Here is a 26,789-nt window from a genome sequence, read left to right on the forward strand (position 1 = left end):
TCATTACTCCTCCTCTCCGGTCCCTTTTGTTATCTATTACTGAGTTAAAATCCCCCATAATATATAAATCTTTGTAATTTTTATCACTTAAAAAATTCACCAGATTAACCAATACCTCTGTTTTGAAAGGGGGAGGAATATAAACAAAAGCAAGAATAACTTGTACCATATTCCACTCTACGTGGAGAAAAACAAATCTCCCTCTATCATCACAGCGAGCATTTTTAACCTGCATATTCATTTTACCGTGAATCAACACCGAGACCCCCGATGAGTAGTTTGTTCCAAACGAGTGGAATTCCTGAACAGCCCATTTCTTTTTCATTAGATGGACAGATATTCTTTTGTTAAATGTGTTTCTAACAAACATACCACTGCAGGTAGATAATTTTTTAACCCTATCCATAATAGCTACTCTTTTCTTCCTCTCCTTAATACCTTTAATATTCCATACTAACATTTTACCTCCTTGGCTACCCTGGGTCCCCATACTCTTTTACTCCGTCATCTCTACTTCTAACCGATTTCCAGGCTGTAAAATTCCTCCACATAAGGTAATCAGCTTATATAACCAGTCCTCGGACTACCGATCATGTTCACATATACTCTTAACAACATTATCCATATAGAGGAGGGGTAGCTGGAGGATTATAAGGGGTATAGAGGTATAGGGAGGGGGGGAAGTCACTTTATAGTTCCAAAACTGTGATAGCTCCGACACACCTCTGCCCCCCCTCCACCACTTTCAGTACAGTAGCTCATCCAGATTTCTTGATCTCACATGCTTATCCTATCATCTGTAACCAGGGTGAGGAAGTATACCCCACCAGACTCTCATAGACTGCCATTGCCAGCCTGCATTTCAGAAAAGCTTTCCTACAACGGACTTCAGTTAAAAGAAATAGATTCAAGCTCACCACGCTGATCCTGGCCTCTGTTACCCGAGCTGATTGCAGGGCTCCCGGAGCGGCCGGCGTGTTCCGTCGCACGCCGAGCCCGCTCACGTGGTCCCCCCAGCTGCTTTGCACCACTCGTGCTTGCGCTCCGTCTCCTTCCTCTTCTTCCTGCCGGATCTCTTTTCTGCTGACTGTGCGCCTCTCAGCCCGTTCACCTCCACCACTACTGTCCACTGTAGCGAGGCCGCCACACCCCCTTCCACACCGGACACCTCCATCTCCATACCACAGCGGGGAGCAGATACGTCCGTCAGGTGGTTTCCTTTTTTCTCTCTTTCCTCTTTTTCTTTCTTTTTTCGCCCTAATCAGGGACGTTCGTCCCAGGGTCAGCATCATGCCTCCTGGGGGGGGGGGGGAGAGGAGGGAGAGAGCCCTGGAGCGGGCGGAGCTGACGAGATCACATCCTCTCGTCACGTGACCCTTGTCCCAGAATAAACAAGGACTTGATTAGTTAATTACGGAATGCATTCGTTATTAGTTGACGAAATCGAAACTAAGGAATAATTTTCTCTATTTATTTGATTGGTCACTTTACAGAGTTTGTTATCACATGACATTAGTCAGCCAATCGGGGTGTCCTTCTACATCCTGTGTTTTTCACAGACATTGAGGAACTTTTCTTTATTCCTGTGAAAGTTTTACTGGTGTTAACAGTGACTCACAGTGCTTGTAGAGATGGACAGCTCCCCTGAGGAAGACTTCCCCAGTGACACAGAGACAGCTAGAGGACAAGATGTTACCAAGAAGCCAAAGGTAACAGCTGCCATTTTTTACAAGAGGACATCAGCAAGGCCTGCTGCCAAGTCATCCAGTGGCCAAACTTCTAGGCAACCAATCAGAGACATCTGCCATTTGGAGACGGAGACTCTAGCAGAAAATGAGACAGCCATTACTGATGCTGAGGTGGCCCTAAATGTCCATCAAGAAGGCTCTGACACAGAAATAGACAACATCATGCATGTCAGTCCAGCCCTTGCAGATATGAACATTGGCATTGTAGAAGAGGAGGTACCATGGTCCAGTATTGCACCAGATAAACCTTTTTCGCCACTACTATTCGTACATGACATTGATGATGACTATCAAGAATCTCAATCACCACCATCCTCCTCTGGCTCCATAGTTGTGGATACACCCTCCCATGCAAAGACTGCCACTGTCACCAGTACAAGGACTTTAGCTACTGCTTCCAAGAGCACTCCCCTTCCAGAAAAACCTTCCCCATCAGCAAAACCCAGTGTCAGTGGTAACCGCAAATCTAAGGTATGGGAGCATTTTATAACAGTTGGGGATGGTCGCTTGGCCAAATGTAAGCTATGTGGCAAGGAAGTAAGTTGTGGCAAAGTCTTGGGGCATCTCACCAATGCAGGAATGGATAACCATCTGAGGACACACCACAAGGCAGTGTTGATGATAGAAGAAAGTGGTTTGGCAGCTCCACCAAGTAAAAGAAAGGGAAGTAGTAGTGCTAGTTCCAGTGCTACTATGAGTTCAGCCTCAGATAACCTGGAAAAGGGGCAAGGGGCTGAAGCTGTTGTTCATCCCAGTAAAGGAAACCAGTCCACCATAGAACAGTTTACTGGTTTTCATCCCAGGGGGATTTCCCGCCAACAGTCCCGCAAGATTACCCGCCTTATAGGTGAGCATTTAACATGGTGGAAGGGGAACCTTTTAAACGCCTTCTAAAGGCACTTGCACCCCAATATATTGTACCATCACGTACCACATTCAGCAGAAGTATAGTACCTGCTTTGTATAAATCGTGTGTGGATCTGCTAAAAGAGGAGCTGGGAAAAGCTGCTGGACAGTCTGTACATCTAACCACTGACCTGTGGAGTGCTCCCAGTGGCCAGCATGCTTTCCTATCATTGACCGCACACTGGTGGCAGCCCATTGTCACTGAACTTGCCCAAACCAAATCAGGCCCAAGAAGCACAGGGGCTGGTGTTGAGAATACAAATCAGGGCCACCGCTCATTCCTCCTCCATGCAGAGGTATTGGATGAGCAGCACAGCTCACAAAACATAACCAGAGCACTTTAAAAAATGGTGGAAGAATGGCTTGGGGAACACGGAGATACACATCCGAAGATGGGTTTCGTGGTGACTGACGGTGCAGCCAACATGATAAAGGCATTGCGTGATGGCAACTTTGTATGTGTGCGATGCTCTGCACATGTCCTCCATCTTGTGGTGAAGGCCGGTTTGGAAGACACCTCAGAGAGCAACACAAAGCTCACAGGAGTTCTGGATTCATGTAGAAAAATTGCAGGGCATTTTCACCGGAGTGTTAAAGACAGCCACTTACTCAGACGGGAGCAGAGTAAGGCAGGTGTTCCTCAACACAGACTGAAATAGGATGTTAGCACCCGGTGGAATTCCACACTAGAAATGCTGGAAAGAATCCTAGAGCAGCAGAAACCCATGAAAATTATATTGGCATCACCAGAGCATTTGGCAGGGAGGAGTGGACCTTAGTTGCTCAGGTGGTGGCTGTACTTAGCCCCTTTCGTGCGGTCACGGAAAACTTAAGCCAGGAGAAGGCAAGTTTGGCGCAAGTCATCCCTCTCTTTACTCATCTGTTAACCAAAATGGATGCCTTCCTGAATAACAGAGAGAAGTGGACTGGAGGCTATATAGTTGGTGATGTTGCCACACTGGTAAGGAGACTCCAGGTCCTACTACAGTGTAGGATTAAAGAGCTGACAGACACTTGCCCTGATCTAATGCTAGCCACCATGTGTGACCCCCGGATTAAGGGCAAAATGGCTCTCCAAGCAAATGCCCTAACAAGCTGGAGGGACAAATTAATCATCAAGGTGTGTGACAGACAGAGACTATTAGATGTGGGACAAGAGAGGCATGATGAGGAGCAAGAAGCAGAGGAAGATGAGCCTGCAGAAATCTCAGCAACCATCAGCAACACTGCTACAACCTCCTCAAGAGCTGCAGACTTTTGGGCAGAGACATTGCAAAGCCTGTTTGGACAAACCTGACAACCCTCTCGGATACCAAGAGACAAGGTGGCAGACATGGTCAAAATTTATGTGTCTGAACCAAATATATTTCCCACTGCCGATGCCATGAAATATTGGGACGAAAAGAGGGCTATTTGGCCTGCTCTAAGCATGGTGGCCCAGGAGCTCCTATCCTGCCCCCCAACCTCTGTGCAAAGTGAGCAGGTATTTTCTGTCACCGGGAACATTCTATGCCCACAGCGTTCTCAACTGTCCCCTCAGCTCATGGAGCAGATGACTTTTTTAAAAGTCAATTTGCCAAAGTTAGGGTACCCAGCCCTAAACTTTGAAACAAGTTAAAAAGTTGAAGTTACTTCTTCAGTTAAAGTTGAGCACTGCAGTTACCGTTGAGTTCAAGTTTCGTTAACAAGTTGGAATGTTTTCCCGTTACTACCAGTTGTTTAAAAGTGAAGCAAGTGACAAGCTTAACAGTCCCTTCAAACAGGTGAGTGGTCTGTCAATCATCCCCTTCCCTCCTAATATCCCATTATTAATTTTAGTTTAATTTATACCTTTCCATCTTTCTTTCAGGATTTAGGAATCCTATTGCTGGACCTTGAAGTGGGTGAAAAAATGGAGTTTCTTTCAGCAAATCACTGGTGAGTAACTTAAAATTCCATCAATTTTTTTTTATAACAGTTGTGCTTTACAGTGCCTCTGCCACTAGAGGGACCCCTAGTAAATGAATGGAGCAAATATTCCAGAGGCATGATGGTCTATTCACACGTACATTATTTTTTGCAGATATTGAAATCTGCAGCATAATATGCAGTGCATCAAATCTGCGCAGAATAATGTACGTGCCAATAGAAAATATAAGTCAGTGTATTATTTTTTTATTTATTTCTCTCCAGTCTGTCCACAGGGCTCTCTCTGCTGACACCTCTGTACATGTCAACCAGGAACTGTCCAGATTAGAATAACATTTTCATAGCAAAGTTCCTGCTGCTCTAGACAGTTCCTAATACAGACAAAGGTGTCAGCAGAGAGCACTGTGGACAAGGGGGCAGATTTATCAAAACCTGCCAAGAGGAAAAGTTGCCCATAGCAACCAGTCAGATCAGTTCTTTCATTTAGCACAGGCCTTGTTAAAAAATTAAAGAAGCGAGCTGATTGGTTGCTATGGGCAACTTCTCCTCTGGACAGGTTTTGATAAATCTCCCCCAAGATGTGGACAACACAAAAAAAAAAAAAAAAAGTGGAAATAAAAATAATGTAATGTTAGTAATAATTTAGACACCACACAGGATAAAGAAAAAAATGTTTGTTTTTTCTTGAATGGCCAAGGCCTTCAATGCTGCTGTAGTAATAATAACATATCTTAAACAGAACAACAACTGAAACATATCAACAAGGCGAAATAATTTAGTCCCGTATATTTCAGTTTTTTTGGGGGGTATTGCTGCTGCTGCTTATGGGGCATAACGTCCACCCTCAAATCATGCATCGCCTGCATCTGTTGTTGGCTATGGTGGGACAACATGGCCTGAAATTCTCCCATTTGTTTGGCCAACAGGGCTTGGAACTCTTGTTTTTGTGATCGGTGGAGTTCAACCATGGTGCGATTCATCCGGCGCAATTCGCGCGACATGTTCCTGTTCTCCTTGGCCAGCCTTTGGATTTCTTTAGCAAGCTGCAGGCAAGTATTCCTTGGGACAGAGCCAGGAGCTAGGGTTGGGGAGAGTGGTTGGTGTTGTTCACCTGGGGACACCTCCTCCTCCTCATCTATCTCAGCCGGTGCTGAGGACAGGACAGGTGATTGGGGCAAGTTTTGATGGCGGACCATCCTCCCTGCAGATGGACCTGGTTGATCTGAAAAAAAAAAAATAATAATAATAATAATTAATTAGTAATGTTTTGACTGAAACAGTAAGAAAGTTTACATTACAGTGTGTCTCATTACTTTGATTAGCTGCCATCATACATTGTTAAAGCTTAAATAAATAAATAAACTACAATATGGTGAAAAAATGATGAGTTTATTTCATCATAGGTAAAGAAGAAGATACTGAAATATTATATTGTTAACCTCTGAGGAAATAAACTCATCACTATTTCAGCATTTTGGAGTGTTGTGGGTCTGGAGATGCTGCATTCTCTTGATTGTTCGATATCTATTTATGTATGCATGTGTGTACACACACACACAAATATATATATATGTGTGTGTGTATAAACTGTATATGTATGTATCTATAGATATATATACATATATATATATATATATATATATATATATATATATATATATATATATATATATATATGAATATTTTATTTATATCTATCTACCTGGCCTACAGGTGCATGCTACTAGGCTAGATATACAGCAACAGAAGAATGCAGCAGAACACTGCCAGCACAAGGATATAGGTGAAACATGAATATGCAGTTAAAACATGGAGAGCTATACAGCTATGGTGTAATAGATGCAAATGTGAAACTATGAAATAGTGAGGCACTTAGCTCGCAAATTTGTCTCCGCCGGCGGTAAAATAGCTTGGACTGTCCCACCGCGATAAGGTGGCCTCCTTGGGACGGACCCTACACTGTGAATATGCCTCTGTGTGAACAGTTCAGTAAGCATGGCAGGGTCTGGAACATCCAAGACACCTTATATACACACCTGATAGAGGTGGGTGGGGTGCAAGGCCAACATGGAGGTAGCCACTCCCCCGTATGTGCAATACAGACAAAGAATAAGTCAGCCAGCACTTTAGTTGATACCAAACTATTATATCGACCTTGCCTACAGGTGCACGCTACTAGGCTAGATATACAGCAACAGAAGAATGCAGCAGCACACTGCCAGCACAAGGATATAGGTGAAACATGAATATGCAGTTAAAACATGGAGAGCTATACAGCTATGGTGTAGGCCAGGTCCATATAATAGTTTGGTATCAACTAAAGTGCTGGCTGACTTATTCTTTGTCTGTGTGTATATATATATATATATATATATATATATATATATACATATACACATATATATACCAATATATACACACATATATATACCGTATTTATCGGCGTATAACACGCACTTTTTAGGCTAAAATTTTTAGCCTAAAGTCTGTGTGCGTGTTATACGCCGATACACCCCCAGGAAAGGCAGGGGGAGAGAGGCCGTCGCTGCCCGCTTCTCTCCCCCTGCCTTTCCTGGGGTCTAGAGCGCTGCTGTCGGCCCTTTTCACCCCCTGGTTATCGGCGCCGCTGCCCGTTCTGTCCCCCTGACTATCGGTGCCGGCGCCGATAGCCAGGGAGAGAGAAGCAGCGCCGACAGCCAGGGGGAGAGAAGGGGCAGCGGTACCCATTGCCGGTGCCGCTGCCCCGTTGCCTCCCCCCATCCCCGGTGGCATAATTACCTGAGTCGGGTCCGCGCTGCTCCAGGCCTCCGTCGTGCGTCCCCGGCGTCGTTGCTATGCGCTGAACGGCGCGGCGCATGACGTCAGAGCGCCGCGCCGTGCATAGCAATGACGCTGGGGACGCACGACGGAGGCCTGGAGCAGCGCGGACCCGACTCAGGTAATTATGCCACCGGGGATGGGGGGAGGCAACGGGGCAGCGGCGCCGGCAATGGGTGCCGCTGCCCCTTCTCTCCCCCTGGCTGTCGGCGCCGCTTCTCTCTCCCTGGCTATCGGCGCCGGCACCGATAGTCAGGGGGACAGAACGGGCAGCGGCGCCGATAACCAGGGGGTGAAAAGGGCCGACAGCAGCGCTCTAGACCCCAGGAAAGGCAGGGGGAGAGAAGCGGGCAGCGACGGCCTCTCTCCCCCTGCCTTTCCTGGGGGTATATCGGGGAATACACGCGCACACACGCACCGTCATTTTACCATGGATATTTGGGTAAAAAACGTTTTTTACCCAAATATCCTTGGTAAAATGAGGGTGCGTGTTATAGGCCGGTGCGTGGCATACCCCGATAAATACGATATATATATATATATATATATATATATATATATATACACATATATGTATATATATATATATATATAGAAAACGAACGGCAACCGCACTCCCATATGTTGCAAAAAAAGTGGTCTTTATTCACACAAACGTGAAAATGGCGACGTTTCGGCTAGCTCACGTAGCCATATATATATGTGGGTGTGTGTATGTTTGGGATTAGTATGATTGTTTTATATTTTTTGAACAAGTAATTATTAATAATAATAATTTATTTTTATTTTTTTACTCACTGCCAGCACTCTCGGATTCAGGCGACATATGAGGACCACCAAGGCCTGTCTCACTCCGACCCTCTGGCAGGAGATGGTTCCGGAACTCCTGCTCCCACTTCCTGAATTCCTTGTTTTTTTTTTTATTTTACGCAGGACGGTTGCTTTACAGTCATAATACCTGCATGAGATAAAGTTTATTAAAGAGTTTATCATACATTTAAAATCAATAAAAAGTTTTGTTGACAAATGTTACAACTGTTTGATTTTACTTATATGCACAATTGCATATAAGCAACAGATATAGCCAGTGTTACCAAAATGTCTGGTATGTTAACCCCTTAAGGACTAGGGGTTTTTCCATTTTTGCATTTTCGTTTTTTGCTCCTTGCCTTTAAAAAATCACAACTCTTTCAATTTTGCACCTAAAAATCCATATGATGGCTTTTTGTGCCACCAATTCTACTTTGTAATGACGTCAGTCATTTTGCCCAAAAATCTACGGTGAAACGGGGAAAAAAATCATTGTGAGACAAAAATGAAAAAAAAACGCCATTTTGTAACTTTTGGGGGCTTTCGTTTCTACGTAGTAAATTTTTCGGTAAAAATGACACCTGATATTTATTCTGTAGGTCCATATGGTTAAAAGATACCCCACTTATATAGGTTTGATTTTGTCGTACTTCTGGAAAAAATCCTAACTTCATACAGGAAAATTAATACATTTAAAATTGTCATATTCTGACCCCTATAACTTTTTTATTTTTCCGTGTATGGGGCGATATGAGGGCTCTTTTATTGCGCCGTGATCTGAAGTTTTTAACGGTACCATTTTTGCATTGATAGGACTTATTGGACTTTGGAATTTTTTTGCGCGCAAAAATTAACAATATATTTTTATAATTTGGACATTTCCGCACGCGGCGATACCATATATGTTTATTTATATTTACACTGTGGTTTTTTTTATGGGAAAAGGGGGGTGATTCAAACTTTTAATAGGGAAGGGGTTAAATGATATTAATTCACTTTTTTTTCACTTTTTTTTGTAGTGTTATAGCTCCCATAGAGACCTATAACACTGTACACACTGATCTCTTATAATGATCATTGTTATCCCATAGGGACCTATAACACTGTACACACTGATCTCTTATACTGATCATTGTTATCCCATAGGGACCTATAACACTGCACACACTGATCATTGTTATCCCATAGGGACCTATAACACTGCACACACTGATCTTTATCATTGATCACTGGTTTCTCATAAGAAACCAGTGATCGATGATTCTGCCGCTTGACTGCTCATGCCTGGATCTCAGGCATTGAGCAGTCATTCGGTGATCGGACAGAGAGGAGGCAGGTAGGGATCCTCCTGCTGTCCTGTAAGCTGTTTGGGATGCCGCGATTTCGCCGCGGCTATCCCGAACAGCCCACTGAGCTAACCGGCATGGTTTCAGTTTCACTTTAGACGCGGCATTCAACTTTGAATGCCGCGTCTAAAGGGTTAATAGCGTGCGGCACAGCGATCAATGTCGCGCGCTATTAGCCACGGGTCCCGGCCGTTGTTAGACCCGCCGTGGCCCCGCGTTATAGATCGGGAGCGGACACATGATGTTCCAGTACGTCATGTGTCCTTAAGGGGTTAAAGGGGTATTCCATTATTTTCAATAATACACTTAATTATACTGTCTGTACCTCTGTGTGGTTTTAATTTTTCCATCTGTGATTAATTACTTATTTAGTAGAATATACATCATTACAAGTGCCACACACAGTGTAATAATATATAAATTCCCCATAGACTACTCTTACATTAAAGGGGTACTCTAGTGAAAGGCAGTAAGGAAAAATATTAACTAAACTCTCCAGGGCATGGTTATACAAACTAATATGTTTTCTCTCTATGGTATACTACCCCTTTAACCCATAAAGGACAGTAGGACACAGTCCATGTGATCATATATGAAATTTAAATTGCCTAACTGCTGCAGATGTCATGATCTGTATTGAATGATCATGGCATCTGGTACCCAGAATGAATGCCCAATTGCAGCAACGGGTTAAACCCTCAGTGAACTGGACATTAATTCTGCATTTGAAGCTCCTGAGATATGATGCACGCTCACCACTCAGTAGGTGGGTACTTTCTGCCTGGTACTTTTCTGTTTAGTTTCTGTTTAATTTCCTTGCACCAGTTGATTTTAAATAAAAAAGGTTTTCACCAGAGTACCCCTTTAACTCCTCTGCTGCATGCTTGAGATCCTGGATGGAGCAACAGAGCATAGATAACACTGATCAATATGCTATGCTACCTAAGTTATCACCCTTTTCACATTAGGTGGAATTAAATATAATTATATATATGTAATAAATCCAGCTGTTGAAAAACTACAACTCCCAGCATGCCAACGGCTGTCTCCGGGCATGCTGGGACATCTGGAGGCACCCTGGTTGGGAAACACACACACATATTTATTATTTATATATATATATATATATATATATATATATATATATATACACATATAACATTTACATATAGTACTCACCTTTTGCGGATACATTCGACTGATCGGTCCTTTGCTCCAACATGGACCACAGCGTCTCTGACCCGCTTCCAGGCCGCAAATTTCTCCTCACTACCCACGGTGGTGGTGAACAGTGTGGCTTTATGTCTGGTGACAGCCGCCACCAGAGCTCGATTTTCATCTGTGGTGAACCTGGGGCCACGATTCTTTTTGGCAACAGGTGCCGACTCCTCCCCTCCACTTTCCGAACTTGGTGATGGGGACACTGACCACCCAAGTCCGTGTTGTCTACTAGTGGTGCCACTGGCAGTGCCACTGCTAATGCCGCCCTGATAAAGTGGCCTCCTTCTCCTCTCTCCTCTTCCACCAACATTCACACTGACACCTGCACTCTCACTCACTCTCATACTCTCACCTTCCTCTCTCCCAGCCACACTTTCATGCTCTCCTCCAGACATTTTTATTCACTCAGTATCACAGTATCACAGCTCACAACAACCAACACAATACTGCATGCAGCTCAGCCCAGGTGGAAGTGGAAGTTGCTGGAACGAATTCGATTTTTTTTGTAATTTCAATAAACTTTATTGACAAAATTGCGGATGTATTCATTATGCAATAACGAATGTATCCGAATAACGAATGTAGCCGAATAACGCATGTAGCAGAATAACGAATGTATCCGAATAACGAATGTATCCGAATAACGAATGTATAACGACTGCAGCCAACTAACGAATGTATCCGAATAACAAAAGCACCCGATAACAAAAGAGATGACGAATATATCAGAATACCGAACAAATGATAATGAATCCTATAATGAAAGTCCATTATAACGAATGCCTATGAAAACTAATGTTTCTGTTGACGAATGAATCCGATAACAAATGCGTTCGAAAATTTTGACCGCCATTTTAGATAATAACGAATCTGTCCGAAAATGTCATCCGAAAATGGCTGCCGAACCGAAAACATATGAATATAGGTGTAAAAAGAAACGAAAAGAAACGAAAATTTTTGATGTGCACATGTCTATCATGTAATCTTCATACTACTTAGCTGACACACTGTAACAAACCTCCTCCACATGTTATTGACTTACTACTGGGGTGACACACTGTAACAAACCTCCTCATAATGTAATCTTCTTACTACTGGGGTGACACACTGTAGCAAACCTCCTCCTCATGGTATTAACTTACTACTGGGGTGACACACTGTAACAAACCTCCTCATCATGTAATCTCCTTTCTATCGGGGTGACAATCTGTAATAAACCTCCTCCTCTTGGATTCTCCTAACTGTTGGGGTGACAAACTGTAACAAACCTTCTCCCCATGAAATATCCTTACTACTATGGTGACACACTGTAAAAAAAAAACTCCTCCTCATGTAATCTCCCTTACCACTGGGGTTACACACTGTAGCAAACCTCCTCCTCATGGTATTAACTTACTACTGGGGTGACACACTGTAACAAACCTCCTCATCATGTAATCTCCTTTCTATCGGGGTGACAATCTGTAATAAACCTCCTCCTCTTGGATTCTCCTAACTGTTGGGGTGACAAACTGTAACAAACCTCCTCATTAGTTCTCCTAACTACTGGGGTGACACACTGTAACAAACCTCCTCATCATCTAATCTCCCTACTACTGGGGTGACACACTGTAACAAACCTCATCCTCATGTTATTAACTTACTACTGTGGTGACACACTGTAACAAACCACATCCTCATGTAATCTGCTTTCTACTGGGGTGAAACACTGTAATAAAACCCATCCTCATATTATTAACTTACAACTGGGGTGACACACTGTAACAAACCCCCTACCTATGTAATCTTCTTACTACTGGGGTGACACACTGTAACAAACCTCCTCATCATGTAATCTCCTCACTACTGGGGTGACACACTGTAACAAACCCCCTCGCATGTAATCTCGCTACGACTGGGGTGACACACTGTAACAAACCTTCTCTTCATGTAATCTCCTTACTACTGGGGTGACACACGGCAACAAACCTTCTCCTCATGTAATCTCCTTACTAATGGGGTGACACACTGTAAAAAACCTCATCCTTATGTAATCTTCTTACTACTGGGCTGACACACTGTGACAAACCCCCTCCACATGTTATTGACTTACTACTGGGGTGACACACTGCAACAAACCTCCTCCCCATGTAATCTTCTTACTACTCGGGTGACACACTGTAACAAACCTCCTCCACATGTTATTAACTTACTACTGGGGTGACACACTGTAACAAACCTTTTCCTCATGTAATCTCCTTTCTACTGGGGTGACACACTGTAACAAACCTCCTCATGTTATTAACTTATTACTGGGGTGACGCGCTGTAACAAACCTCCTCATCATGTAATCTCCTTACTACTGGGTTTACACACTGTAACAAACCTCCTACTCATGTCATCTCCTTACTACTGGGGGTGACACACTGCAACAAAACTTCTCCCCATGTAATCTCATTTCTTCTGGGGTGACCCACTGGAACAAACCCCATCTTCATGTTATTAACTTAATACTGGGGTGACACACAGTAACAAACTTGCTCACCATGTAATCTCCTTACTACTGGGGTGACACGCTGTAACAAACCTCCCCCTCATTTTTTCTTCTAACTACTGGGGTGACACACTCTAACAAACCTCATCCTCATGTAATCTCCCTTACTACTGGGGTGACACACTGTAACAAACCTCCTCCTCATATAATCTCCTTATTACTGGGGTGACACACTGTAACAAACCCCCTCCTTATGTAATTCCCTTACTCCTGGGGTGACACACTGTAACACACCTCTTCCTCATGTAATCTCCTTACTACTGGGGTGACACACTGTAACAAACCCCCTCCTTATGTAATCTCCTTACTACTGGGGTGACACACTTTAACAAACCCCATCCTCATGTTATTAATTTACTGCTGGGGTGACACACAGTAACAAACTTCCTCCTCATGTAATCTTCTTACTATTGGGGTGACACACTGTAAAAAACCTCCAGCTCATGAAATCTTCTTGCTACTGGGGTGACACACTGTAAAAAACCTCCCCCCCCCATGTAATCTCCTTACTACTGGGGTGACACACTGTAATTCACCTTCTCCTGATGTAATCTCCTTTCTACTGGGGTGACACACTGTAACAAACCTCCTCATCATGTAATCTCCTTTCTACTGGGGTGACTCACTGTAGCAAACCTCCTCCTCATGTAATCTAATTACTACTGGGGTGACACACCATAACAAACCACATCCTCATGTAATCTCCTTATTACTGGGATGACACACTGTAACAAACCTTCTCCTCATATAATCTCCTTTCTACTGGGGTGACACACTGTAACAAACTTCTCATGTAATCTCCTTGGTACTGGGATGACACACTGTAACAAACCGCATCCTCATGTAATCTGGTTTCTACTGGGGGAAACACTGTAACAAACCTCATCCTCATGTAAGCTCCTTATGACTAGGATGACACACTGTAATAAAACCCATCCTCATATTATTAACTTACAACTGGGGTGACACACTGTAACAAACCCCCTACCCATGTAATCTTCTTACTACTGGGGTGACACACTGTAACAAACCTCCTGATCATGTCATCTCCTCACTACTGGGGTGACACACTGTAACAACCCCCCTCCCCATGTAATCTCCTTACGACTGGGGTGACACACTGTAACAAACCTTCTCCTCATGTAATCTCCTTACTACTGGGGTGACACACTGTAACAAACCTCCCCCTCATTTTTTCTCCTAACTACTGGGGTGACCCACTCTAACAAACCTCATCCTCATGTAATCTCCCTTACTACTAGGGTGACACACTGTAACAAACCTCCTCCTCATATAATCTCCTTATTACTGGGGTGACACACTGTAACAAACCCCATCCTCATATTATTAACTTACTACTGGGATGACACACTGCAACAAACCCCCTCCTCATGTAACTCCCTTACTCCTGGGGTGACACACTGTAACACACCTCTTCCTCATGTAATCTCCTTACTACTGGGTGACACACTGTAACAAACCTCCTCATAATGCAATCTCCTTACTACTGGAGTGACACACTGTAACAAACCTCCTCCTCGTGTAATCTCCTTACTACTGGGGTGACACACTGTAACAAACCTTCTCCTTATTTAATCTCCTTACTACTGGGGTGACACACTGTAACAAACCTCCTACTCATGTAATCTACTTACTACTGGGATGACACACTGTAAAAAACCTCCTGCCCATGTATCCTTTTTACTACTGGTGTGACTCACTGTAACAAACCTCCTCCTCATATAATCTCCTTACTACTGCGGTGACACACTGTAACAAACCTCCTCCTCGTGTAATCTCCTTACTACTGGGGTGACACACTGTAACAAATCTCCTCCTCATGTAATCTCCTTACTACTGGGGTGACTCACTGTAACAAACCTCCTCCTCAAGTAATCTCCTTACTACTGGAGTGAAACACTGTAACAAACCCCCTCTTCATGTAATCTCCTTACTACTGGGGTGACACACTTTAACAAACCCCATCCTCATGTTATTAATTTACTGCTGGGGTGACACACAGTAACAAACCTCCTCCTCATGTAATCTTCTTACTACTGGGGAGACACACTGTAAAAAAATAAATAAACCCTTCTCATGTAATCTTCTTACTACTGGGGTGACACACTGTAACAAACCTCCAGCTCATGAAATCTTCTTGCTACTGGGGTGACACACTGTAAAAAACCTCCCCCCATGTATTATCCTTACTACTGAGGTGACACACTGTAACAAAGCTCCTCCTTGTGTTATTAACTTTCTACTGGGGTGACACACTGTAAGAAACATTCTCATCATGTAATCTCATTACTACTGGTGTGACACACTGTAACAAACCCCATCTTCATGTTATTAACTTACTACTTGGGTGACACACTGTATCAAACCTTCACCCCATGTAATCTCCTTACTACTGGGGTGACACACTGTAACAAACCTCCTCCTCATTTTTTCTCCTAACTACTGGGGTGACACACTCTAACAAGCCTCATCCTCATGTAATCTCCCATACTACTGGGGTGACACACTGTAACAAACCCCAACCTCATATTATTAACTTACTACTGGGGTGACACACTGTAACAACCCCCATCCTCATATAATCTTCTTACTACTGGGGTGACACACTGTAACAAAACCCATCCACTATTATTAACTTACTACTGGGGTGACACACTGTAACCAACTGCCTCCTCATGTAATCTCTTTACTACTGAGGTGACACACTGTAACAAACCTCCCCCTCATTTAATCCCCTTACTACTGCGGTGACACACTGTAGCAAACCTTCTCCTCATGTAATGTCCTTACTACTGGGGCGACACACTGTAACAAACCTCCTCCTCATGTATACATCTTACTACTGGGGTGAAACAATGTAACAAACCTCCTGCCCATGTTATTAACTTACTACTGGAGTAACGCACTGTAACAAACCCCCTCCTCCTCTAATCTACTTTATTCTGGGGTCACACACTGTAACAAACCTCCTCCTCCTCATGTAATCTCATAACTACTGGGGTGACACACTGTTACAAACCTCCTCATCATGTAATCTCCTTACTACTGGGGTGACACAATGTAACAAATCTCCTCATCATGTAATCCCCGAAATTAAAAATGTCAAATTTCTAGTTGTAGGCCAGGGGGAGGTGTGGGTCCATGTGCCCAGGAAGGTCAACCTTACCTGGGCAAGTCCTCCTGAAGGGTCCCCTGACTGACTTCCATACCTGACAATAATTGAAAAACTGAGAACCGGTATGAGATCGGATATGAAAGCTGAATCCAGGTCACAGTTCCACGAGCTGGGCATGTCCGAGTGGTACGCGTTCATAAAACTGTATCGCAGCATCACGAGTAAGTACCTTAGAACGGCCGCCTGCCTCAGAATAATAGGAGAGCAAGCCGTCCGGCTGTTTTCTCAGGGTACGCCAGGGCCGAGCGCTGGCTTCCCTGGGGTCGAACCTCTAGTTTCTCCCTTGGTATTTTCCAAGGGGATCGGGATGGTTCACGTACCCGAACGGGGGCAGGGCAGTCCCTGGGTGAATCCTCTGCAAGGGTCCCCTGAAAGGCTTCCATGCCTGTAGACTTTTGACATGCAGAGAACCAGAGACTCTATAAGGGCGGGAGGCATGAGTCCCTCTACACAGGCAGGGCATGCCGTCCTTGGGCACAGGATCGGTGATGCGGACCCCCCGGTGGCGGGGAGCAGAAGCGTCGGGCGAGTTGGCAAACATTGGCGGGCAGTCCACCAAGGCACCCCGGCCCTCCGGAGGTGAAAAGAAAAATTACAAAGTCCAGGTTGTTGGCCAGGGGGAGATGCGAGTCCAAATGCCCAGGTGGGTCAACAGAACACAGGCAAGGCCTCTGGAAGGGTCTTCCATGCCTGTAGACTTTTGACATGCAGAGAACCAGAGAGGCTATAAGGGCGGGAGGCGCGGGTCCCTGTACCCAGGCAGGGCGCGCCGTCCTTGGGCACAGGATCGGTGACTCGGACCCCACGGCGGCGGGGAGCAGAAGCGTTAGGCTAGTAAGAATACATCGGCGGGCGGTCTGCCGAGGAAGTTCGTCCCCAGGGGAGCCTGCACTCAGCCACTCTCTCAGGGTACGCCAGGGAGGAGTGCAGGCTTCCCTGGGGACGAACCTTCCTGTTTCTCCCTTGGTATTTTCCAGAGGGATTGGGCTGGTTCACTTACCCTACCCGGGGCTGGGCTGTCTCAGGGGTGAAGCCTCCGAAAGGGTCCCCTGACAGGATTCCATGCCTGTAGACTTTTGACACGCAGAGAATCAGAGAGGCTATGAGGGCGGGAGGCGCGGGTCCCTGTACCCAGACAGGGCGTGCCGTCTTTGGGCACATTATCGGTGACGCGGACATCCCAGCAGCGGGGAGCAGAAGAGTCGGGCGAGTCAACAAACATCGGCGGGCGGTCCGATGAGATGCCCCAGCCCTACGGAGGCAAAATTAAATATTTCAAAGTCCAGGTTGTCGGCCAGGGCGAGGTGAGGGTCCCTGTGCCCAAGAGGGTCAACCGAACACATGCAATGCCTCTGGAAGGGTCTTCCATGCCTGTAGACTTTTCACAAGCAAAGAACTAGAGAGGATATAAGGGCGGGAGGCGCGGGTGACACGGACCCCCCGGCGACGGGGAGCAGAAGCGCCGGGCGAGTAAGAATACATCGGAGGGCAGTCCGCCAAGGAGGTTCGCCCCCCCCCCAAGGGAGTCCGCACTCTGCCGCTCTCTCAGTGTACGCCAGGGCCGAGCGCGGGCTCCCCTGGGGACGAACCTTCTGGTTTCTCCCTTGGTATTTTCCAGGGGGATTGGGCTGGTCCCCAGGTGAAGCCTCCGGAACGATTCCCTGACAGGCTTCCATGCCTGTAGACCTTTTACACGCAGAGAACCAGAGAGGCTATAAGGGCGGGAGGTGCGGGTCCCTGTACCCAGGCAGGGCGCGCCGTCCTTGGGCACAGGACCGGTGACGCGAGCACCCCGCAGTGGGGAGCAGAAGCGTTGGGCGAGTCAACAAACATCGGCGTGCGGTCCGCTGAGGCGCCTCGGCCCTCCAGAGGCGATATGAAAAATTACAAAGTCCAGGTTGTCGGCCAGGGGGAGATGCGAGTCCCTATGCCAAGGATGGTCAACCGAACATGGCAAGGCCTCTGGAAGGATCTTCCATACCTGTAGACTTTTAATATGCAGAGAACAAGAGAGGCTATAAGGGCGGGAGGTGCGGGTCCCTGTACCCAGGCAGGGCGCTCCGTCCTTGGGCACAGGAACGGTGACGCGGACATCCCAGCAGCGGAGAGCAGAAGCCTCGGGTGAGTCAAAAAACATTGGCATGCGTTCCGCTGAAGCGCCTCGGCCCTCCAGAGGTGAAATGAAAGATTACAAACTCCAGGTTGTCGGCCAGTGGGAGATGCGAGTCCCTATGCCCAGGATGGTCAACCGAACATGGCAAGGTCTATGGAAGGATCTACCATGCCTGTAGACTTTTGACACGCAGAGAACAAGAGAGGCTATAAGGGCGGGAGGCGGAGGTCCCTGTACCCAGACAGGGCGCGCCGTCCTTTGGCATAGGATCGGTGATGCGGACCCCCAGCGTCGGGGAGCAGAAGCGTCGGCCGAGTCGGCAAACATCGGCGGGCGGTCCGCCGAGGAGGTTCATCCCTAGGAGAGCCCGTACTCGGCCTCTCTCTCAGGGTATGCCAGGGCAGAGTGCATTCTCCCCTGGGGACGAACCTTCAGGTTTCTCCCTTGGTATTTTCCAGGGGGAATGGACTGGTTCACGTACCCGACCCTGGGCTGGGCGGTCCCCGGGCAAAGCCTCCGGAACGGTCCCTGACAGGCTTCCATGCCTCCGGAATGGTCCCTGTATATATAAGAGAAAAGAAAAAAGAGGTGCACTCCTAGTGTGGATTGTTTGTATTGGTAAGCCCCCAAGGAAAAAATTTATGAGCTTACCAGAGATAGTTGTGCTGAGGGCACAACAGCTATACGTGCATGTAGTATAGCTTGGTAGACGTGATGTCAGCAGCTCCGGGGTCCTCTCTGGGTGATATGGTCATTCAGTGCTCAGTAGTACATTTCAATGTGTGTGGACCATGGCATGGAACACACAAAAATTAGGACTTGTTCCAGGGCGCTTCCCCTCTTGGTATGAATGGCACGTCCAGGCAAAAGGATTATGAAGATAAAAAAGGATTTATTGCGCAACAATTAGTTTCGAGTCCTATGCCGGACTCTTCTTCAGGCATATGAGAGTCCATACAAACACACATGGTTAAAAGGCCCGGGAATGATATGGACCCGGGTGAAAGGTCAATGAACTCACAGTAATGTCAAATTTCAATCCAGTATAAAACAATAAAAAAAAAAAAAACACACATAAAAACTAATAAAAATTACATACTTCTCCTAACAAAACATGATATAAAATTTGCGCTGTAATTTATGCTTAATTCAAAAATCAGCAGCGATGGAGGCTCATAAGACTGCTGCATCCATTAGAGGAACACAGCGAAGCTGGCATTCCTAGAGCACATGCGCTACTCCGTAGTGGCCCACACACACAGAAGAAAGTGGAAAGTACGTATAAACCGCTACTATGTACCAGCCCACACACACAAATGAATCGCTACACTGCAGCGATTAAAGAGTAAAGATTACCCCTCTGCAAACACGGCCGAAGATATCTTCGGTGCATGCGCTGTTGTGTTACAATGTGTAAACATGAAAGAGAGGTGGATCTTCAGCACACGTGCTGTTAGTAAACAAAGTAGCGTAATGACGTTTGCCTGAACCTTTAGCTCGTGAATAAAACCAGAGGACAAATCAGAGAAGTAATTGCTGAGGTTACCAGGGACTTGAGATGGTAAATAAGGCTGACTGTATAAGGATGAATCCTCAAATTTTAATCTTCATGTTATTCCTATTGAAATATTATCATTAATAGGTGGAATAATTTGTTTTTATTCAGATAGTTTTTGCACTGATTCTAATCCTGTGCTGTGGTAAGTGTTTGATTTAAATAATGCGTGGTTTGTTCTTAATGTCTTATTAATAGTGCAGACATCAGGGGGAACGGTCCCCTGACAGACTTCCATGCCTGTAGACCTTTGACACACAGAGAACCAGAGAGGCTATAAGGGCGGGTCCATGTACCCAGGAAGGGCGCGCCATCCTAAGGCACAGGATCAGTGACGTGGACCCCCAGGCAGTGGAGAGCAGAAGCATCGGGCGAGTAAGAAAACATCATCGGGCGGTCCGCCGAGGAGGTTCGTCCCCAGGGGAGCCCGTACTCAGCTGCTCTCTCAGGGCACGCCAGGGCCGAGCGCAGGCTCCCCTGGGGACGAACTTTCCAGTTTCTCCCTTGGTATTTTCCAGGGAGATTGGGCTGGTTCATGTACCTGACCCTGTGCTGGGCGGTCCCTGGGAGAAGCCTCTGAAACAGTCCCCAGACAGGCTTCCATGCCTGTAGATTTTGACACGTAGAGAACCAGAGAGGCTATAAGGGCGGGAGGCGCGGGTCCATGCACCCAGGCAGGGCGCGCCGTCCTAGGGCACAGGATCGGTGACGTGGACTGCCCGGCATCGGGGAGCGGAAGCATCGGGCGAGTAAGAAAACATCGTCGGGCGGTCCGTCGAGGAGGTTCGTCCCCAGGGAACCCGTACTCAGCTGCTCTCTCAGGGCACGCCAGGGCCGAGCGCAGGCTCCCCTGGGGACGAACTTTCCGGTTTCTCCCTTGGTATTTTCCAGGGGGATTGGGCTGGTTCATGTACCTGACCCGGGGCTGGGCGGTTCCCGGGCGAAGCCTCTGAAACAGTCCCCTGACAGGCTTCCATGCCTGTAGACCTTTGACACGTAGAGAACCAGAGAGGCAGGGCACGCCGTCCTTGGGCCCAGGATCTGTGATGTAGACCCCCCGGCAGCGGGGAGCGGAAGCATTGAGCGAGTAAGAATACATCGGCGTGCGGTCCACTGAGGAGGTTCGTCCCCAAGGGAGCCTGTACTCAGGGTAGGCGAGGGCCGAGCGCGGGCTCCCCTGGGGACGAACTTTCCGGTTTCTCCCTTGGTATTGGCTGGGCGGTCCCCGGGCGAAGCCTCTGAAACAGTCCCCTGACAGGCTTCCATGCCGTTAGACCTTTGACACGTAGAGAACAAGAGAGGCTATAAGGGCAGGAGGTGCGGGTCCCTGTACCCAGGCAGGGCGCGCCGTCCTTTGGCATAGGATCGGTGACGCGTACATCCCGGCAGCGGAGAGCAGAAGCCTTGGGCGAGTCAAAAAACATCGGCATGCAGTCTGCTGAGGCTCTTCGGCCCTCCAGAGGCGAAATGAAAGATTACAAAGTCCAGGTTGTCGGCCAGGGGGATATGCGAGCCCCTATGGCCAGGATGGTCAACCGAACATGGCAAGGCCTCTGGAAGGATCTTCCACGCCTGTAGACTTTTGACACGCAGAGAACAACAGAGGCTCTAAGGGCGGGAGGCGCAGGTCCCTGTACCCAGACTGGGCGCGCCGTCCTTGGGCACAGGATCGTTGATGCGGACCCCCCAGCATCGTGGAGCAGAAGCTTTGGCCGAGTCGGCAAACATCGGCGGGTGATCCGTCGAGGAGGTTCATCCCCAGGGGAGCCTGTATTCAGCCGCTCTCTCAGGGTACGCCAGGGGCAAGTGCGGGCTCCCCTGGGGACGAACTTTCCGGTTTCTCCCTTGGTATTTTTTTACCAGAAAACTCCTTTAATAGCACAGTGTTATACAGCACCGCACGGGAATTTAAGAATAAGCAGCCTATTTTTTTGGTGTGGGTCCGACTGCTGAGACCCCCACCGATCACCTCAGTTGAAGTGGTTCTCCAGCTGTTGGAAAGCTAAAACTCCCATCATGTCTGGAAAGCCGCAGGCATTATGGGAGTTTTAGTTTTGTAACAGCTGGAGAGACACAGATTGGACACAGTTTTACCCATCATCACTGCAGAACTTACAAGTGACAACAGCCCTGATGGGACAGTCAGGAGAACACACAATGATATCAGTGACCTGAGTGACGTCTTCTCACTTGAGTGATATTTTCTCTGTTATCTTTTCTTCTTCATCTGGTCCAGAGACCAGGTCTTCCTCCAGCTCCATCTTTTCTGCAGAGTCTGACATCCAGACATCATTGGCTCCTCACATTGTCAGCAGATCCTCATCCTCTGCATGAAGACAGTCATCATTATAACCTTGCCAGAAAGTGAACTCTAAATAAAATACTGCCCCACACTGTACCCTGAATATAAAACTGCTATACACTGTACCCACTAAATATAATCCTGCCCCATACTGTACCCTGAATATAATACTGCTATACACTATACCCACTAAATATAATACTGCTATACACTGTACCCACTAAATATAATACTGCCACACACTGTACCCTGAATATAATACTGCCACATACTGTATCCACTGAATATAATACTGTCCCACACTGTACCCTGAATGTAATACTGCTATACACTGTGCCCACTAAATATAATCCTGCCCCACACTGTATTCACTGAATATAATACTGCCATACACTGTACCCTGAATATAATACTGCCATACATGCATACACATCATATAAACATATACTGTGTATATGTCCTCTGTATGTCCTCTGTGTCCTCATCACCTCCGCCAAACCTCTCCTCATCACTACTATAACTGCAGACCGCAGTGCATTATAAATGGTGTGAATAATAGTGATTTTATCCCAATCAAAAATTATGCATCATTTTTGAATGGGATAAAATCTCCATTATTGACACCATTTATAATGCACTGCTGGCTGCAGCCATTCATTTGGGAGTGCAGCTTTATATGAAAAAATAAATAAATAAATAAATTCACAAAGCTGCAATCCCCAATGAATGGCTGCAGCCAGCAGTGCATTATAAATGGTGTCAATAATGGAGATTTTATCCCATTCAAAAATGATGCATCATTTTTGATTGGGATAAAATCACTATTATTCACACCATTTATAATGCACTGCGGTCTGCAGTCATTCATTGGGGATTGCAGCTTTGTGAAATTTTATTTTTATTGTTTTGGGCATATAATCAATTGTACTACCCACCATTTTGATATTATAAATTCCCTCAGGGCACAGTACAGCAGCTCCGTTCTCAGACTCTCCTCCTCTCTGAATGGTACGTGCAAAACAAAACAGAAAGGAGGAGACTCAGAGGCTGCCGTCCCTTCCAGCCTGTATGCGCGCCTGTATGCGCGCTCCCGACATTGAGCGCAGAATACAGCAAGATGGGCGGAAGTGGTGGCTGGCGAGGCTTCAGATGACGTCACGCCGGCCCGCCCGCCCGCCGACTTCCTGCAATCGTGAGACTGCTCAACTCTGAGCTACCGAAGAGGAGTGGAAAAAGGTATTGTTCTAATGTTTTAAGAGGATAAAAAAAACAGGGATAGATGTAGACAGTGTGAGGGAAAGATGGGGAGGGGGAATATGGACATTTTAGTTGAGGATAGCTACTCTTTAAGAGCACATACCTCAGCTCTTCAATAAAATAATTTTTTTTATATATATATATATATATATATATATATATATATATACCGTATTTATCGGCGTATAACACGCACTTTTTAGGCTAAAATTTTTAGCCTAAAGTCTATTTGCGTGTTATACGCCGATACACCCCCAGGAAAGGCAGGGGGAGAGAGGCCGTCGCTGCCCGCTTCTCTCCCCCTGCCTTTCCTGGGGTCTAGAGCCCTGCTGCCGGCCCTTCTCACCCCCTGGCTATCGGCGCCGCTCCCCGGTGGCATAATTACCTGTTGCCGGGGTCGGGTCCGCGCTGCTGCAGGCCTCCGGCGTGCGTCCCCGGCGTCGTTGCTATGCGCTGCACGGCGCGGCGCACTGACGTCATGCGCCGCGCCATGCATAGCAACGACGCAGGGGACGCGCGCCGGAGGCCTGCAGCAGCGCGGACCCGACCCAGGTAATTATGCCACCGGGAATGGGGGGAGGCAACGGGGCAGCGGCGCCGGCAATGGGTGCCGCTGCCCCTTCTCTCCCCCCTGGCTGTCGGCGCCGCTTCTCTCCCCCTGGCTATCGGCGCCGGCACCGATAGTCAGGAGGACAGAACGGGCAGCGGCGCCGATAGCCAGGGGGTGAGAAGGGCCGGAAGCAGCGCTCTAGACCCCAGGAAAGGCAGGGGGAGAGAAGCGGGCAGCGACGGCCTCTCTCCCCCTGCCTTTCCTGGGGGTTTATCGGGGTATACACGCGCACACACGCACCCTCATTTTACCATGGATATTTGGGTAAAAAACTTTTTTTACCCAAATATCCTTGGTAAAATGAGGGTGCGTGTTATAGGCCGGTGCGTGGTATACCCCGATAAATACGGTATATATATAGATAGATAGATAGATTTAAAAAAAAGTCAGTTCTGTTATGGTGAATATATTTATTGTGTGATTGACAATTGATTGGTAATAAAGGTTTTTTCAATCAAAAATCTGTTCTTATCAGTTTAATATCTGATATGTCCCCTATTTGGGGACCATAAATTAAATGGATTTTTGAGAATGGGAGCCGATTTGGAAACTTGCTTCCGTCGCCCAATGCATTGACCCGATATGGCAGTATCTTCGGGTACAGTGCACCACCCCATTCCAGTGTTAAAAAAGACAGATTCTTATTTAATCCTCTGTGGGTGCTGCTGCAGCTGTTGCCTGCCTTGTCATGTCAATCAGTCTGGCTGCAGAAGGTGCCGCTGCTGTCCAGACCCAGTACTGCTGAATGGCCTCCTTAATTGGATAAGCTCATCGTATCCTCACAAAAAAAAAAAGAGTTCCACAATTAGAGACCACAATAATGAGTTGCACTGACTGGTTTATGAACGTCTATCCATTTGGCGTTTTACTGTTACGCCGAGCGCTCCGGGTTCCCGCTCCTCCCCGGAGCGCTCGCTTCACCTCCTCCGCTGCAGCGCCCCGGTCACGTCCTCTGACCCGGGGCGCTGCGATCCTGCTGCTAGCCGGGATGCGATTCGCGATGCGGGTAGCGCCCGCTCGCGATGCGCACCCCGGCTCTCCTACCTGACTCGCTCCCCGTCTGTTCTGTCCCGGCGCGCGCGGCCCCGCTCCCTAGGGCGCGCGCGCGCCGGGTCTCTGCGATTTAAAGGGCCACTGCGCCGCTGATTGGCGCAGTGGTTCCAATTAGAGTTATCACCTGTGCACTCCCTATATTACCTCACTTCCCTTGCACTCCCTTGCCGGATCTTGTTGCCTTAGTGCCAGTGAAAGCGTTCCTTGTGTGTCCCTTGCCAGTGTTTCCAGACCTTCTGCCGTTGCCCCTGACTACGATCCTTGCTGCCTGCCCCGACCTTCTGCTACGTCCGACCTTGCTTCTGCCTACTCCCTTGTACCGCGCCTATCTTCAGCAGCCAGAGAGGTGAGCCGTTGCTAGTGGATACGACCTGGTCACTACCGCCGCAGCAAGACCATCCCGCTTTGCGGCGGGCTCTGGTGAAAACCAGTAGTGGCTTAGAACCGGTCCACTAGCACGGTCCACGCCAATCCCTCTCTGGCACAGAGGGTCCACTACCTGCCAGCCGGCATCGTGACAGTAGATCCGGCCATGGATCCCGCTGAAGTTCCTCTGCCAGTTGTCGCTGACCTCACCACGGTGGTCGCCCAGCAGTCACAACAGATTGCGCAACAAGGCCAACAGCTGTCTCAACTGACCGTTATGCTACAACAGTTGCTACCACAGCTTCAGCAGTCATCTCCTCCGCCAGCTCCTGCACCTCCTCCGCAGCGAGTGGCCGCTCCTGGGATACGCTTATCCTTGCCGGATAAGTTTGATGGGGACTCTAAGTTTTGCCGTGGCTTCCTTTCCCAATGTTCCCTGCATCTGGAGATGATGTCGGACCTGTTTCCCACTGAAAGGTCTAAGGTGGCTTTCGTAGTCAGTCTTCTGTCCGGAAAAGCCCTGTCATGGGCCACACCGCTCTGGGACCGCAATGACCCCGTCACTGCCTCAGTACACTCCTTCTTCTCGGAAATCCGAAGTGTCTTTGAGGAACCTGCCCGAGCCTCTTCTGCTGAGACTGCCCTGTTGAACCTGGTCCAGGGTAATTCTTCCGTTGGCGAGTATGCCGTACAATTCCGTACACTTGCTTCAGAATTGTCCTGGAATAATGAGGCCCTCTGCGCGACCTTCAAAAAAGGCCTATCCAGCAACATTAAAGATGTTCTGGCCGCACGAGAAATTCCTGCTAATCTACATGAACTTATTCACCTAGCCACTCGCATTGACATGCGTTTTTCTGAAAGGCGTCAGGAACTCCGCCAAGATATGGACTCTGTTCGCACGAGGCGTTTCGTCTCCTCGGCTCCTCTCTCCTCTGGTCCCCTGCAATCTGTTCCTGTGCCTCCCGCCGTGGAGGCTATGCAGGTCGACCGGTCTCGCCTGACACCTCAAGAGAGGACACGACGCCGTATGGAGAACCTCTGCCTG

The 26,789-nt window shown here is 47.3% G+C and overlaps 2 protein-coding genes and 1 non-coding gene across 6 annotated transcripts in view; 2 read left to right on the top strand and 1 right to left on the bottom strand.

Moving 5' to 3' along the window:
• The window catches only part of LOC130295183 (uncharacterized), a 27,858-nt gene extending 19,580 nt beyond the window's left edge, over positions 1–8,278 (top strand). The window contains exons 1-3 of one of the 4 annotated variants that reach the window (XM_056545648.1): positions 1,315–4,417; positions 4,504–4,571; positions 8,184–8,278. In XM_056545648.1, the coding sequence (XP_056401623.1) occupies positions 1,632–2,642 (1,011 nt within the window). In that variant the 5' untranslated portion in view covers positions 1,315–1,631 and the 3' untranslated portion in view covers positions 2,643–4,417; positions 4,504–4,571; positions 8,184–8,278. Of the gene's footprint in view, positions 1–1,314; positions 4,572–5,488; positions 5,612–8,183 lie in introns of those variants that run through there. The other 3 variants (XM_056545646.1, XM_056545645.1, XM_056545647.1) reach the window with 3 other exon arrangements.
• Positions 5,648–13,573, bottom strand: LOC130295184 (uncharacterized). Its single transcript, XM_056545649.1, has 3 exons — positions 10,715–13,573; positions 8,178–8,337; positions 5,648–5,784 (listed from the first exon to the last, which is right to left on the bottom strand). Exons 1-3 carry the CDS (start codon positions 11,149–11,151, stop codon positions 5,698–5,700), a joined length of 684 nt encoding a protein of 227 aa, XP_056401624.1. The 5' UTR covers positions 11,152–13,573; the 3' UTR covers positions 5,648–5,697.
• Positions 13,574–24,749: 11,176 nt separating this feature from the next.
• Positions 24,750–24,936, top strand: LOC130296162 (U2 spliceosomal RNA). The gene has a single exon (XR_008849149.1). It is a non-coding gene; the product is annotated as a U2 spliceosomal RNA (small nuclear RNA).
• Positions 24,937–26,789: the final 1,853 nt, after the last annotated feature.

This window comes from Hyla sarda, chromosome 11 (assembly GCF_029499605.1).
Source record: "Hyla sarda isolate aHylSar1 chromosome 11, aHylSar1.hap1, whole genome shotgun sequence".
NCBI lineage: Eukaryota > Metazoa > Chordata > Amphibia > Anura > Hylidae > Hyla > Hyla sarda.